This window comes from Dendrobates tinctorius, unplaced genomic scaffold (assembly GCF_039654945.1).
Source record: "Dendrobates tinctorius isolate UK_male_01 unplaced genomic scaffold, ASM3965494v1 ptg000128l, whole genome shotgun sequence".
Taxonomy (NCBI): Eukaryota; Metazoa; Chordata; class Amphibia; order Anura; family Dendrobatidae; genus Dendrobates; species Dendrobates tinctorius.
The window spans coordinates 1,661,744-1,679,100 of NW_027361796.1; the positions used below are offsets into that span (position 1 = coordinate 1,661,744).

At 40.4% G+C, this 17,357-nt stretch overlaps 1 protein-coding gene across 3 annotated transcripts in view; it reads right to left on the reverse strand.

The window, feature by feature from the left end:
• The window catches only part of RFX3 (regulatory factor X3), a 512,595-nt gene that overhangs the window by 38,590 nt on the left and 456,648 nt on the right, over nucleotides 1-17,357 (reverse strand). For all 3 annotated transcript variants that reach the window (XM_073542615.1, XM_073542614.1, XM_073542613.1), the window contains 3 exons: nucleotides 11,742-11,854; nucleotides 6,999-7,114; nucleotides 6,236-6,390 (listed from right to left, as the gene is read on the reverse strand). In XM_073542615.1, coding sequence (XP_073398716.1) covers nucleotides 6,236-6,390; nucleotides 6,999-7,114; nucleotides 11,742-11,854 — 384 coding nt within the window. The remainder of the gene's footprint in view (nucleotides 1-6,235; nucleotides 6,391-6,998; nucleotides 7,115-11,741; nucleotides 11,855-17,357) is intronic.

The window sequence follows — 17,357 nt, forward strand, 5'->3', positions numbered from 1 at the left end:
ATCATAATGAGGGGCGGGGCTTGACGCGCACACACTTTTTCCCCAGTATGTAGATAGGGGCAAAATTGTTTGGTGAATTGGAATGCGCGGGATTAAAACTTCGCCTCACAACATAGCTTAGGACGCTCTCGGGGTCCAGACGTGTGACTGTGCCAAATTTTGTGGCTGTAGCTGCGACGGTGCGGATGCCTATCCCGGACATACACACACACACACACACACACACACATACATACATACATACATACATACACACTTTGAGCTTTATATATTAGATTAGTATTGTGAGAAATTGAGGTCCTTAAAGGGTTATTCTAGACAGAACAAGTTGTCACCCGTCCAATGGAGCAGTGAGTTACACACAGATCTATCAGTTATTACGTACTCAAAGTGTAGGTGATAACATGTTTAGGCTGGAATACCCCTTTAAGAACATTCACAGAAAGTTATGGGTGTACAAATCTCTATTATATATGTACAAAACAGCATTCAGCAAGCCAGTAAAAAATTTTTTAAAATAAATGCCTTTCTTTTTAGTTTTTCAATTGGTATTCCAAGTTTTCTATGTAAGACTATTCTGTATGTGAGTGTGATATTCAATCTTGTGATACAATATTGAGTCTATATAGTGATTTTTTTCCATGTTTTTGCATTTTAATATATTATAACAAAGCAGAATGAAGCTCCATTTATATGGTTTGGTGCCACATGCTAACTGTGCCCTGGAAGAAGCTGCAAGGAAGCGAAACCCAGGGTTTATTGAAGTCAGATTGACATATTTGACTTTTGTGAAAGTGCATTTGTTTTTCTTATAATCTTGCCATGTTTTAAAAAGTAGAGGTGCATTGGACTATATGTGTTTCACAAATTCCAAGAAATTAAGTAGCTTGTTGGAGTATTTGGATGAGGATTGTCTGTTTTTGGATATAAAATTGGAATATAATTTTGTCTCCTGTGATCCAAGGAATTAATGAGTAAAGGCCGTCATACACATTAGACTAAAGTTGGTTGAACCTGCTGATAATGTAGGGGTTATCTGAAAGTCTAATGTGTTTGGGGACCTCCCGAATCCCCAACAGATGATGTCTGTTGTGATAACATTTTCACAATTTTAATGATGGAGCCCGATCCTCTTATTACTCAAAAGATAAGTCGCTGCCATATGCATCTTTCTCCTCTATCCCACTTGAAAACACATGAACATTTGGCCAAGCCAAACATTTACGTACAGTGGGGAAAAAAAATATTTAGTCAGCCAACAATTGTGCAAGTTCTCCCAGTTAAAAAGATGAGAGAGGCCTGTAATTGACATCTCAGGTAGACCACAACTATGAGAGTCAATATGAGAAAACAAATCCAGAAAATCACCTTGTCTGATTTGGCAAGATTTATTTTGCAAATTATGGTGGAAAATAAGTATTTGGTATTTAGCAAAATTTCATCTCAATATTTTGTGATATATCTTTTGTTGGCAATGACAGAGGTCAAACGTTTTCTGTAAGTCGTCACAAGGTTGACACACACTGTTGGTGGTATGTTGGCCCATTACTCCATGCAGATCTCCTCTAGAGTAGTGATGTTTTGGGCCCATCGCTGGGCAACACGGACTTTCAAATCCCTCCATTCTGCCCCTACATCATGCTGCTCTCAGATTCCATAGTAAAAACTTGCTTGATTCCTGTTAGGCTATACTCACACATTGCGTTTTTGCTGCATTTTTTAATGGAAATTAAAAATTGCTTATTACAGTACCAGCAAATACTATGAGGGTACGTTCCCACGGTCAGTAAATGCTGCAGATAGGATGCTGCGTACCTGTGCAGCGTCCAACCCGCAGCATCCATATGTTACAGCATATGGATGAGATTTCAAGAAATCCCATCCCTGCGGAGATAGACATGCGGCACGTCTTTCCAGACCGCAGCATGTCTATTTATCTTGCGGAGACGCCAGTGATTCCGCATGGTTCACTGATCTCACTTGTGTTCAATAGCCAGCAGCACTTTGTTACGCAGTGCACATGTTCTGTGTCCAAAGCGCTGACAATTACTGATCGTGTGCACCCAGCCTAAAGGGGGTTTTACACATAGCGATATCACTAGCGATATCGCTAAAGCGTCACCGATTTTGTGACGCAGCAGCGATATTGCTAGCGATATCGCTATGTGTGATACTTACCTCCGACCGGCTCCCCCGCTGTCTGTCGCTGATCGCACGAGATCGGCCAGGTCCATTTCTCGTCGGGCGCTTCCTGCTGGCGCCGACGAGTGACGTGTGGAAGCGGGTGGGAGGACGTCAGCATCGCTGCGTGTGAAAGGTAAGTAACGACCGCTGCTGCGTCACTACGTTGCTGTGAGATCTGCCTGTTTGGCAGCTAACTAGCGACCATTTAGCGATGCACCAGCAATCCTGACCGGGTCGTATCGCCTTAAGATTTAAAAAATCTGATTCATACACATTGTTTTTTACCCTGACTGAATTGGAAAACTGCTGCTTTTTTACTGCAGTATGTCAAATCTTTGTATAGAAAGCAATGAGTAAGTGCAAAAAAAGCAGCAAAAAATGTTTATAAAACAATCCAGCTCACCGATCATGACATAATGAGGCTTGGAGCACGGAACCGCCGTATCTTGGCGTATCGAATTCTAATGAAGAGAAAATCCAGCTCAACGATGAAGTGAAAAAACAATTCTTTATTCACTCAGATATTTGCAAAAATAGAGGATAAAATTCAGTATAGTACGGACAAAAAATTGCGTTATCAACGCGTTTCAGGTGTCACAGCACCCTAAGTCATGATGAACATCATGTTGACAATTTTTGCGGCGTTGTTAGTGAAAAAAAACATGTTCTGCAGGATGTGAAACTCATTTATTTTTCTTTATTTTCTCAAAGTTTAACCCCTTCACGACCTGTGACATACAGTCATGGCCAAAAGTATTGACACCCCTGCAATTCTGTTAGATAATACTCAGTTTCTTCCTGAAAATGATTGCAAACACAAATTCTTTGGTATTATTATCTTCATTTAATTTGTCTTAAATGAAAAAACACAAAAAGAATTGTCCTAAAGCCAAATTGGATATAATTCCACACCAAACATAACAAAGAGGGTGGACAAAAGTATTGGCACTGTTCGAAAAATCATGTGATGCTTCTCTAATTTGTGTAATTAACAGCACCTATAACTTACCTGTGGCACCTAACAGGTGTTGGCAATAACTAAATCACACTTGCAGCCAGTTGACATGGATTAAAGTTGACTCAACCTCTGTCCTGTGTCCTTGTGTGTACCAACATTGAGCATGGAGAAAAGAAAGAAGACCAAAGAACTGTCTGAGGACTTGAGAAACCAAATTGTGAGGAAGCATGAGCAATCTCAAGGCTACAAGTCCATCTCCAAAGACCTGAATGTTCCTGTGTCTACCGTGCGCAGTGTCATCAAGAAGTTTAAAGCCCATGGCACTGTGGCTAACCTCTCTAGATGTGGCCGGAAAAGAAAAATTGATAAGAGATTTCAATGCAAGATTGTGCGGATGTTGGATAAAGAACCTCCACTAACATCCAAACAAGTTCAAGCTGCCCTGCAGTCCGAGGGTACAACGGTGTCAACCCATACTATCCGTCGGCATCTGAATGAAAAGGGACTGTATGGTAGGAGACCCAGGAAGACTCCACTTCTTACCCCGAGACATAAAAAAGCCAGGCTGGAGTTTGCCAAAACTTACCTGAAAAAGCCTAAAACATTTTGGAAGAATGTTCTCTGGTCAGATGAGACAAAAGTGGAGCTTTTAGGGCAAAAGCATCAACATAGAGTTTACAGGAGAAAAAAGAGGCATTCAAAGAAAAGTACACGGTCCCTACAGTCAAACATGGCGGAGGTTCCCTGATGTTTTGGGGTTGCTTTGCTGCCTCTGGCACTGGACTGCTTGACTGTGTGCTTGGCATTATGAAGTCAGAAGACTACCAACAAATTTTGCAGCATAATATAGGGCCCAGTGTGAGAAAGCTGGGTCTACCTCAGAGGTCATAGGTCTTCCAGCAGGACAATAACCCAAAACACACTTCAAAAAGCACTAGAAAATGGTTTGAGAGAAAGCACTGGAGACTTCTAAGGTGGCCAGCAATGAGTCCAGACCTGAATCCCATAGAACACCTGTGGAGAGATCTAAAAATGGCAGTTTGGAGAAGGCACCCTTCAAATATCAGGGACCTGGAGTAGTTTGCCAAAGAAGAATGGTCTAAAATTCCAGCAGAGCATTGTAAGAAACTCATTGATGGTTACCGGAAGTAGTTGGTCGCAGTTATTTTGGCTAAAGGTTGTGCAACCAAGTATTAGGCTGAGGGTGCCAATACTTTTGTCCGGCCCATTTTTGGAGTTTTGTGTGAAATGATCAATGTTTTGCTTTTTGCTTCATTCTCTTTTGTGTTTTTTCATTTAAGACAAATTAAATGAAGATAATAATACCAAAGAATTTGTGTTTGCAATCATTTTCAGGAAGAAACTGAATATTATCTGACAGAATTGCAGGGGTGTCAATACTTTTGGCCATGACTGTATATATACCTTATAGGTCGGGCTTCAGTGCTGAGCCCGCATATTTTCTGGCACATGACAGATGGTTTCATCACCTGACATGTGCTCCTAACAACTGTGGGTGGAATCGCGATCAACCTACGGTTGTTAACATGTTAAATACCGTTGTCAATCTCCGACAGCGGCATTTAACATAGCTATGCCGGAAGCGCATTACTAATCCCGCCCATCGGCGCCCCTGTCACATGATTGCAGGGCTCAGATGGGTTGGCATGACAACCAGAAGTCTGTAGGAGACCCCTGTGGATGTCATTGTCACTCTGCTATGAGCGCCGCCTAGTGGCCAGCGTTCATAGCAGATGAGTATTTATGCTATACATAGCAGGGCTGAAGCATAGCAGGATCAGACGATAGCAGCTTCAAGATTCCTAAGGAAACTATTGAAACATGTAAAAAAGTAAAAAAAAGTTGTTTTTTTTTAAATATTAAAGTTCAAATACACATATTTGGTATTACTGCATTTATAATCGCCCCATCTATCAAAACATAAAAAGAATTAATCTGATCTGAAAACGGCGTAATGAGAAAAAAAATCAAAACACCAGAATTACATTTTTTGGGTCGCCGCAACATTGCATTAAATTGCATTAACAGGTGATCAAAACATTGTATCTACCCTAAAATGGCATCAATAAAAACATCAGCTTGGCACACACAAAAAAATATGCCCTCATCCAGCCCTAGATATCGAAAAATGGCGACGCTATGGGTCCCGGAAAAAAAAGGCTCCATTTTTTGAAAACTTTGGATTTTTTTCACCACTTAAATAAAAAAGAACCTCTACCTATTTGGTGTCTGTGAACTCCTAATGACCTGGAGAATCATAATAAGCGCTTGCATGACCATATTGACCAAAAAAGTAAAAAAGTTACAGGTCTGGGAAGAAACGGAGCAAAAAACAAACACAAAAACGGAAAACCCCCAAGGTCGTGAAATGTCTTGATGTCTTACCTGAGAATGGCAGTTAGGATTAGTACAGTTTAATTAAATTAGTGATATGTGTTAAAGAAATCAAAGCGTGACCAACTTATTGGCTCACCAATGTGTAAAAGTAAACTGTGCCTGACCATCTCAATGCTCTGCCAATGTATTAGGTAAACTATGCCTAACAATTAAACCCCTCCTGCTGTTTTACATGTGCAATTGGGTATTTTTTCACAAACTTTTTTGTTCAGAAAAGTCACTTTTTTCTCAGACATAAAAATCTTTTTCCACTAAATAATTTGATCAAATTGCACATTTTTTCCTAGAATGGTTTTATGTTTTCACATATGTCTTGCATTGGTGGCCTAACACCTTGCATTGTTCATGCTTGTATGGTAGAAGCACAGCTGAACTTTGGGATCCTGAAAAACGTAGCAAGAAAAGCAGCAAAAAAGCCAGCAAAACCTGCTTTTTGTCTGCAGCTTTTTTACTGCTAAGAGATAAGATTTTGGTTGAAAAAAGCAGCAAAAAGGCAACGTGTGAATATAGCCTTTAAGGTGTTTTTTTAAGGTAGGAGACTTCCACAGATGTAATATTCTTATATGTACTAATGACAGATCAAAAGATCATTTTTTTATTTGATTCCTCTTTCAAAGTGTATCCAATATACTATATATGGGTTTGCGATCACTGCTCACATTCTGTAACACTTACTAGGAATTGGTCTTAGGACATCGGGAATGAGGATCTCCACCAGAGCTTGATACATCAAGTGGTCACAGTTGCACATCCACTTCAAAATGGATTCATTTTTGCAGAGCAAAATCAACTTTGACTTTGGCAGTCTGCTTTCCATTTCACTCAAGTTGCTGCCATAAAGAGATGAGATAAAAAATGAAATGTACAGCTTGTAAACTATGAAATAGAAAGAGAAAGTGGGCAAGAACATGTAATTTTGTTTTAAACTATTGTAAGTACAATGCATAAGTCAAACTTAAAGAGGATATACGAGACTACTTATGTCATGCTGATTTACAGCCTGCTCTCCGCTGCCTATTTGGGGAAGCCGGTTGTCAATCAGCATGACGTCAGTAGTATCGCCCTGTCAACAGGAAGAGAAACTGTTGCTCTGTTGACAGGGAGTAGCTGAATTTCTGTCAGGAGCGATCAATGACCGGTGCCGGTACAAGAGACAAGCAGATGCCTCTGTTAGAAACTACATGCCTTTTTTAAAGTGCTGAATAGCCCCTTTAAATTAAATCCTATATAAAAACAGAGTATTACAGCTACTAGTCTGTACTGTTAGTACTCAAAGCAGTACCAAAAATAGAAGTGCTGAAAGAATACATCGGACACATAGTTTATGAGTTGCATGTGTTTTTGAGATCAGCAATCTGTCAATCACCCCTGCTTATTTGTGTCCTCAAATTGTGGAATGAAGAAAGGCCCATTTTGGAGAGAAGGCATCTTTACTTACCCAGTTTCTGTAATGGTGGTGCCATCAGCTATTGTGGTCGGAGAGTAACGCCAAAAGGTTTGCCACAGTTTCTCAATCAGACTAAACTGCAGGTTCACCACAACGTCCAGTATTGCCTAAGTGACCAAAGGAAAAAAAAAACATATAATAGATCTACGTATCAACCTGTAACGAAATTTCATAGTATCTGCATATTTAGTATTGTATACAGTATGTCAGTGGTAGTTCCATCATGAAGTCTAAATTCAAAGTCAAATAGTAAAAAAAAGTATATACTGTAAATATTCCTTCCCACGAGTACCCAATTCTTAGACCTGCAGATTGAACCTTTATTTTTTAACGATATGTCATTGTTCGGACCAAAACTCTTTGTGCCCAAAATTGTGTTTTTGTCCAAAATGTTGCACAATTTGCACCATTTCCTTGTTGCAAATGCCTACAGCAAATTCATCAATGTTCTATTGACATTGGTACACCATTCTTAAGTAACTACTCCAAAACTTTAAAAATGTCAAGATGCTCTTTAACTTGAAGCACGGCATATTTATGAATGTATTGCTATTGTAAAGCAGATAAAAAGCTGCATAGTCAAGAAACGTAATAGCGGTGTTAGAAAAGGCGTAATACAAATATATTGATATTTGCATCCATGTTTGACATTAAGAGAAAAGCACAAAATTTTACATTAACATGCAACATTTGAAACACTGGACTCTCACTCTCCTCTAGCATTGTGCTAATTAATATAATGAAACCCTTTCCATTTGCACAAAAAAAATCAACATTAAGCATTAAGATGCAACAAATTAATCATTAAGGTGCAAAATGTGATACATACGGAATGTCAGAATTCAAGTTTATTTATTTATTTTACTCATTTATATAGTGCCATTAATGCCTGTTTCACATTTCAGTTATTTGACGTCAGTCAAAATCCGCCAGGTTGTGAAAAAACGGATCCATTTCCGTTGTGGCACAAACGGATGCCACCGGATCCGTTTTTTGAGAGAGAGAGAGAATTTTTCTGCCTCCAGAACGGAATTTGGGGTTAATTTTCTGGTCCGGGCATGCTCCGTGTGAAAAAGCTGATCCGTTGCCGGATTCCGTCAAAAAACGGTTGGCAACGGATCCGCCGCCCATAGGCGACCATTATAACGAATGGCGGATAGCGGCGGATCCGTTGCTATTCGCTATTTTGACGCAGACAAAAAACGTTTCATTGTCCGCCCACTAAAGTCAGCGGACGACAAAATTTTGGCGGATCCTTCAAAAAACGGATCCAACGGATGACCATCCATCAAAATCCGCCGCTAATGCAAGTCAATGGGAAAAAAACGGATCCGCCAAAAAAACGGTGGATCCGTTTTTTTGCAAAATGGCGGATTTTGACTGACGTCAAACAACCGAAGTGTGAGAGGCCTAATTCCACAGCGCTTTACACACGTTATTGGTTAAGGAATTGGCGCAAAGTTTGCCATTTTTGCTAAATCTTGGCCTCTGAGTTAATAATTTTTTTAAATATATATTTAATAAATACATGTAAAGCCCCAAATTTACATATACATTGGGTGGCATGACAAAATTCAGGCTGTCTGCATCCACCAGTAGGAACTACTGTATACTGGTTTATTATTAAGTTTAATATTTGGGGTGCAGTAATGTGTAACCATATAAAATGTCATTATGAAACACATTGATAATAATGCTATTAGCAGGATTCTCCCATGATTAAAGAGATTGTCCACTACTTGCCACCACCCTTATTGCGTCTGCACAAAATAAAAAAATATACTGTATATACTTTCATCCAAAATTTGCAGTATTAGTCTACTCACAGCCTTGCGTCCCCTCCAGTCTCCTGATATAAACACTGTTTTCTTCCATTTGTGTGGAATAGTGAAGGTTGCAGCCGATCAACAGCTGCTGATTGGCTGCAGCGGTCACCTGACATTGTTTACAAGAGGGAGACGCAGGGCTTAGAGCAAAGGACTGGCACCGGTTCAAGAGATAATTATAGATTTTATTTACTTTGTGCTGCACTTGGAGAGAAGTTAATAAGGGGTTGTCTAGTACTGGATAACCTCTTTAAATATTACATTTCTTTGTACGAAAAACATTACAATTTTCAAACTAAATCTTTAAAAAATGCTCCTTCCCGATGTTCTTTTGTTTTTTTCTCACATAGTCAAATAAATGCTTACTTGACAATTCTCCCAGAATATTTGAGGGTTCTCTCTCCTTATATTCTGGGAGCCCTGAGGACATTTTGGGGAAATTGGCAAATCTCGCGGCTGTCACCAAAACCTTTTGATACTTTTGATACCTCCAGGCAAGCAGCATTCTTGGAAGGTTTGATATGTCCAACACCAGAATTCTTCAACATATAAAGGATGTTTGGCATCCAAAAGCACATTCAGTGATCATGAAAGAGGTATGGGGGTGATGTGGAAGACACATGTAGGGGCATAAAAGGAGAGTGTCCAGCCAACATAAGCATCTTCTTGGAAGTGCATTGCCCCTACGACCTAATCCTAACGTGTCCTCTGTCCAATGGTCACACATGCTCAGTAATGCAGACCAGCAGCAGAGTAATTCCTGCTATGATCCAGGGCAGCCACCAAGACTCAGTGTACTAAAAACTGCATACTGGCACTGAATTCAGGGGCGCCATAATAAGTAAGTAACAATAATACCTAGACCCAGAAGCTTTTTTATTTTCATTGGCTTCGAATTAAAAATCTAACATTATATTTCTAAAGGAATGCCTCTGAGAACTCCATTGTAAATGGCAGCCAATCTTCCGCTGCTTTTTAAATACTATAAAGAAAATTAACACTTAATTTGAATGTAATAATTTTTTGCTCGACTTTTTGAACATTTCAACATTTTTATTCCCTATTTTTGAGGCACTGCATTTTGAAATTTTACTTTTAGGCATTCAATATACATGACTCATCCAAATGTGATTTTCTAAGATAATCAAAATAAAACAATACAATATAAAATGGGATTGGAACAGTCCTGAACTTTCGGATTTCACAAATAGCTTTGTGTTGTTGAAAATTAAGTTAGCTATAGAGAATTTGGAAATTATTATAATGAAATCGTCTTAGAAAACTGTGGTTTTATTCCTCGTTGATAAAAGTTCAGCACTCCTTTAGGATTCTCGCTTTATAGATGGCACAGTATATTTTGCAGATAAAAAGAAATGTGTGAAAAACAATATATCCAGCACTTTCAATGTGGAACTCAATGGAGAGATTTGGAAAAGTCTTAAAATTGCACATGCTGAGGGGCAATGTAATAAAAATAATAACTAGCAAAGTGTGAACTTGGAAAAGTTAGGGTTAGGCACACATTGTCTTTTAGATGCCGGTTCACCCTCAAAGTTTTTTAAGGCAAACACAATTCTGGAATCCGCCAATAGTAAATTGCCTAAAGTGACTCCGCTAGCATTATGTGGTGGCTCTGCTGCAGGCTTCCTTTACTCTATACTTTCCAGTACAAAGATCGCAATGAACAGATGACTTCTTTTAACTGCTTCAGGTTTCCAAACCATTAAGCGTTTAAAAGATATTACATTAGTCGTTTTGACATTGTGGAACGATATGTCCAATGGGGCGCCTTTGAAAAAAGACACCATGTGCACATACCCTAAGGCTATGTGGATAGTTTACAAGGAGGTTTAGATGTCGAAGCTGAGCTGACACTATCCAAATCCACCTTGAAATCTCAAAACTTCTCAAAAACCTGGAGTTTCTGCTCTGAAAACTTAGCAAAGGGGACTATGTGTGCAAATAGCTTTTTGAGGAGAAACTGCTTCAGGAAATGCTACTTGTTTGGAGAGTTTCTGTAAGAATTTTTTAGATTCCTGAAGTGTTTCTTGAAGCAGTTCTGAAGAATATTTCAAGCATTTTCTCAGTGTTTTTCTCCAGAAACATTGTTTTTATTTTTTGCAGCATTTTCATTGGTCAGAGCCTACTTTTGGAATTTTTTTCCATCGGGATCCATTTCAAAGCAGTGACATGCACTTTCTTTTTTTCCCACCAGGCGTTTTTGAACCCCTAAAGCGAATGAAAAATGCTCAAAAGATTGAACTTATAAACAGCAAGTCATGTTTACAATAGAAATGTATAAGAAGTCTTCTTTCAAGTGGTTTTGGGGCGATTTTTCAGGCATGTTTTGGACTCCTCAAAAAAACTCAGTGTGCACTTACCCTTAGATTTTTTGCAAACAGAGTCTTTTGAGGAGTTTCTGGAGCAGAAGCTCTCCAAATTTTCCTCTGAATCTCAAAAGTCCTCAAATACTTTGAGATTCTGCTTAGCTTCTGCTCTGAAAACTCTGCAAAAAGACTCTGTGTACACACATTTTCCTTGTGGAAGAATCATAAAAAGAGCAAAAATACCACTAGATCAAATCAATAGGCTAGAAAACAAAGGGAAGTGTTCCTATAGTAACCCAGGTATACTGTAGATGGCTACAATAACTTAGGCACATGAGACTCACTAGATTATAAGCAGCATGAATTGGTCAGTTGGTATTATGTGTGATCTAAGAGGAGCACAGCCCCCTTGAATATGAGACTTCATTTCACCCTTTAACTAAGGTCCGCCCTCATATGTGCCAGTAAACAGTAAGCCTATGGAAAATAATTATCTAGCATAAGGAAGAAAACACAAGGCTGTAAATAAAGTGTACGATAGTGAGAGAGTAGTAACTCTCACAAAGACAGCATAGTCTTACCTCACAGTGCTCCCGATAAAGAGTCTGCAGTGACTTGATATCTTCAAAGGTTGTACCATCTGGTAGAGAAGATATTTCAACTTCTGCAAACTCTGGAAGTGCTCTAGACGCATCTGTTGCCATAACAACATAATGGAAGAAAGATATTGTGGATGGTGCCAATTACAGCTTCATTAGGAAAATATTTAAGAAGCATAGCATAGACAGACATTGTAAAAGGTCACATTACTTAATGAGCAGAGACTGGCAAGATTTTATTTTTATTCTTTTATTAATGTTGTTATAAAAAATAGATAATATTTTTTAAACAAATGCTGGGATATGATATGTGTACCAAATGAAAACATTTTCAAAAACATCTATCTTTTTTATGTAGCTGGTTGTACACAGTACAAGGATATTCTATACGTCATAATTAAGAATAATCTAGATAAATAACTAATATTGGTAATGGTGTTGTAATACAACCTTTACTACTATCTAGTATTACTTATTACGCTTATAGAAGTGAACAGTAAGCCTTGTTTTTATCTTTTTTTCATAAATAAATAGCACACTTCAAAATAAGAAACATTGTACTATCTTTTAACAGAGAAATTTTCTTCTTTCTTGCCCTGCATTGATCTTTCGCTCTAAATTTAGGGCAAAAATCTGTAACATTTGACTTCAGACTTAGACATTACAGAGATAGGATATGACAGTTTGTGCTCATAATGTTCCACGGAGAGGGAAGGGAAAAGGATGAGGATGAGTTAGGGACAAATATGGACATTCTGCTGAAAGTTCACCTGAAATTACCTTCTATGGAGAAGGGAGAGGGTGAGGTGGAGCAGGAGATAAATACAGACATTCTGCTGCAAGTTCTCTGGAAATTATGTTCTATGGAGAGGGGAGAGGTTGAGGAGGAGCTAAAGGCAAATATAGACACTGTGCTGAAAGTTCTCTGGAAATTACGCTCTACGGAGAGGGGAGGGGTTGAGGAGGAGCTAGAGGCAAATATAGACATTCTGCTGCAAGTTCTCCTAAAATTATGCTCTATGGAGAGGGGAGAGGAAAGGATGAGGAGGAGCTAGATACAAATTTAGACATTCTGCTGCAAGTTCTCCTAAAATTATGCCCTACGGAGAGAAGAAGGGAAAGGATGAATTGGAGCTAAAGGCAAATATAGACATTATGCTGCAAGTTCTCCTGAAATTACGCTCTACGTAGAGGGTAGAGGAATGGATGAGGAAGAGCTGAAGCCAAATATAGACATTCTACTGCAAGTTCTGTTGAAATTATGTTCTACAGAGAGGGGAGGGGAATTGTTTAGGAGGAACTGGAGATAAATATAGACATTCTATTATGAATTCTCCTGAAATGACAGTTACACAAAGTTTAACATGCAAGAGTATATTCACACATCTTGTTTTTCTTGCCTATTTTTCAGGGTGATTTTGCCAAGAAAAACGCAGCATTTTACTAACCCACCAAAGTGTATTTCATTTCTTAAATCTCATGCACATATTACTAATTTTTTACTTGCAGATTTTAAAAAGTTTCAAATTTGCAGCAGATCAATTCTTCAGCATTTTTGCAACGTTTTTGATCCATTCTAAAGAATGGGGGAAAAAGCATAAAAAAATGCATCAATTAGTTACACAAAAACGTAATTTTTTTACAGTGGTTTTCTTGTCAAGAAACATGTTTTTGATGCAGAAATGTCTGCAGCAAATACGGTACTTAATGTGTGCACATACCCTAACTGTCAATAGAGGAAAACTTGCAGGAGAATATCTGTTTCTGCCTTTAGCTCCTTCATCCTCTTCTCTCTTCTCTCTACAGAATCTTATCAATAGCAATTGTCATTTCCTATCTCTGAAATGTGTCTTCACTGAATACAGATTTTACCCCTGAATACAGAGTTTACAGAGTGAACGATCAGTCCTAGAGGAGAAAGAAACAGATCTTTCTGATAAGATATATTACAAAGTTTCTTATTTTTATGTGTACTATTATGAAAGAAGTGTTAAAACATTGGTTGCTCTTTAAATTCCACAAGTTTCATCTATCAACTGCTACTAGTTCAGAAGAGTTATGCATTAAAGTGCATGTTGCATTAAATGGAATCTGTGACCCCTTTTTTGAGATATCATATAATGATATCATTCAATTGTGTGTCACATAAGGATTCTCTTCGTACTTTTGCTTCCCCCTGACCCCGCACCTTTCATGCATAAATACCTTTTTTATATCGGTTCAGATGTATGTAAACTGCCACTGTCCGGTCCGCTGGGCGGGGCTTATTCAACTACTCCCCCCCCCCCGTCTTGCTCTACGCATTTTTTCTTTTGTAGAGCAAGACAGGGAGGGGGGGAGCAGTTGAATAAGCCCCGCCCATCGGACCGGACCGTGGCAGTTTACATACATCTGAACCGATATAAAAAAGGTATTTATGCGTGAAAGGTGTGGGGTCAGGGGGAAGCAAAAGTACTAAGAGAATCCTTATGTGACACATAATTGAATGATATCATTATTTGATATCTCAGAAAAGGGGTGACAGATTCCCTTTAAAGTGTATGTTCACCTAAGCTCTTAAAATGCAGATATTGTGTAGCAAGGAATGCTAGGTAATTGCAGCTCTGAAACTTACAGAGTTGAAAAGGGAGTTCTGACTATACTACAGTACAACTATCCATATATATATATAAATGAGTGTATGTGTGTGTATCAGCCACGCCCACTCCACATAGCCACAACCAATCATTAAGCATCTTTCATTTCACCAGAGCTGTTTAAAAGAAGCTGAGCTGTGATTGGTTGCTATGAGCAACAGTTTTCCCACTCCACAACACCTCAGCAGACACTGACCGGGTGGGAGAAATCTAGCATTCCCGGGAACATGAGCTCCCAGCCATTGTCCGCCCCCCAGAAAGGAGCAGAGAGCGCATGACAGAAATTAATCACCCTCTCCTCTATTACTGCCATGCTCTATTGTTACCAGCGTAGAAAATCTCATCATCAGTGGCCGCACACAGAGCTGCACTGCCTGGTTACATAGCAGCACATCTCCAGGAACTCCCTGCTCAGCGCCACCAAGCTCAGGATTATGGGATGGAGGATGCGTGATGGGTATATGGGCACTGGACTATGGGATGGAGGATACATGATGGGTACATGGGCACTGGACTATGGGATGGAGGATATGTATGATGGGTATATGGGCACAGGACTATAGGATAGAGGATGTGTGATGGGTATATGGGCACGGGACTATGGGATGGAGGATGTGTGATGGGTATATGGGCACTGGACTATGGGATGGAGGATGTTTGATGGGTATGTGGGCACAGGACTATGAAATGGAGGATATGTATGATGGGTATATGGGCACAAGACTATAGGATAGAGGATGTGTGATGGGTATATGGGCACGGGACTATGGGATGGAGGATGTGTGATGGGTATATGGGCACGGGACTATGGGATGGAGGATGTGTGATGGGTATATGGGCACTGGACTATGGGACGGAGGATGTTTGATGGGTATATGGGCACAAGATTATGAAATGGAGGATATGTATGATATGTACAGTGGGGCAAAAAAGTATTTAGTCAGTCAGCAATAGTGCAAGTTCCACCACTTAAAAAGATGAGAGGCGTCTGTAATTTACATCATAGGTAGACCTCAACTATGGGAGACAAACTGAGAAAAAAAAAATCCAGAAAATCACATTGTCTGTTTTTTTTCATTTTATTTGCATATTATGGTGGAAAATAAGTATTTGGTCAGAAACAAGCAATCAAGATTTCTGGCTCTCACAGACCTGTAACTTCTTCTTTAAGAGTCTCCTCTTTCCTCCACTCATTACCTGTAGTAATGGCACCTGTTTAAACTTATCAGTATAAAAAGACACCTGTGCACACCCTCAAACAGTCTGACTCCAAACTCCACTATGGTGAAGACCAAAGAGCTGTCAAAGGACGCCAGAAACAAAATTGTAGCCCTGCACCAGGCTGGGAAGACTGAATCTGCAATAGCCAACCAGCTTGGAGTGAAGAAATCAACTGTGGGAGCAATAATTAGAAAATGGAAGACATACAAGACCAGTGATAATCTCCCTCGATCTGGTGCTCCACGCAAAATCCCACCCCGTGGGGTCAGAATGATCACAAGAACGGTGAGCAAAAATCCCAGAACCACGCGGGTGGACCTAGTGAATGAACTGCAGAGAGCTGGGACCAATGTAACAAGGCCTACCATAAGTAACACATGGACTCAGATCCTGCAGTGCCAGACGTGTCCCACTGCTTAAGCCTGTACAAGTCCGGGCCCGTCTGAAGTTTGCTAGAGAGCATTTGGATGATCCAGAGGAGTTTTGGGAGAATGTCCTATGGTCTGATGAAACCAAACTGGAACTGTTTGGTAGAAACACAACTTGTCGTGTTTGGAGGAAAAAGAATACTGAGTTGCATCCATCAAACACCATACCTACTGTAAAGCATGGTGGTGGAAACATCATGCTTTGGGGCTGTTTCTCTGCAAAGGGGCCAGGACGACTGATCCGGGTACATGAAAGAATGAATGGGGCCATGTATCGTGAGATTTTGAGTGCAAACCTCCTTCCATCAGCAAGGGCATTGAATATGAAACGTGGCTGGGTCTTTCAACATGACAATGATCCAAAGCACACCGCCAGGGCAACGAAGGAGTGGCTTCGTAAGAAGCATTTCAAGGTCCTGGAGTGGCCTAGCCCAGTGGTCCCCAACCTTTTTTGCACCAGGGACCGGTTTCAAGCAAGACCATTCTTCCATGGCCCGGCAGGGCGGGAATGGAGGTGTGGCAGGGGCGGGGCTTTGGTCATAAGGGGGCGGGGCTATGGACACGGTTGTAGTGTAGCAGTGCATACTTATAATTAAATAACATTTATAATGTGACTCAACTCACCATAGTTTTTGAATAAGTGCTCCATCACCCCCTTCTCCCCATCATTGCCTTCACCCCATCACTCCCTTCTCCCCATCATTGCCTTCACCCCATCACTGCCATCTCTCCATCATTGCCTTCACCCCATCACTCCCTTCTCCCCATCATTGCCTTCACCCCATCACTCCCTTCTCCCCATCATTGCCTTCACCCCATCACTGCCATCTCTCCATCACTGCCTTCACCCCATCACTGCTGTCTCCCCATCATTGCCTTCACCCCATCACTCCCCTCTCCCCATCACTGCTGTCTCCCCATCATTGCCTTCACCCCATCACTCCCTTCTCCCCATCATTGCCTTCACCCCATCACTGCTGTCTCCCCATCATTGCCTTCACCCCATCACTCCCCTCTCCCCATCACTGCTGTCTCCCCATCATTGCCTTCTCCCCATCATTGCCTTCACCCCATCACTCCCTTCTCCCCATCATTGCCTTCACCCCATCACTCCCTTCTCCCCATCATTGCCTTCACCCCATCACTCCCCTCTCCCCATCATTGCCTTCACCCCATCACTGCCGTCTCTCCATCACTCCCCTCATGGCCTTCTCCTCATGTCCCCATCTCCTCCAGGGCCAGGCTACACAAACACAGACCAACACACACACACACACACACACGTACACACATACATACACACACACATTATA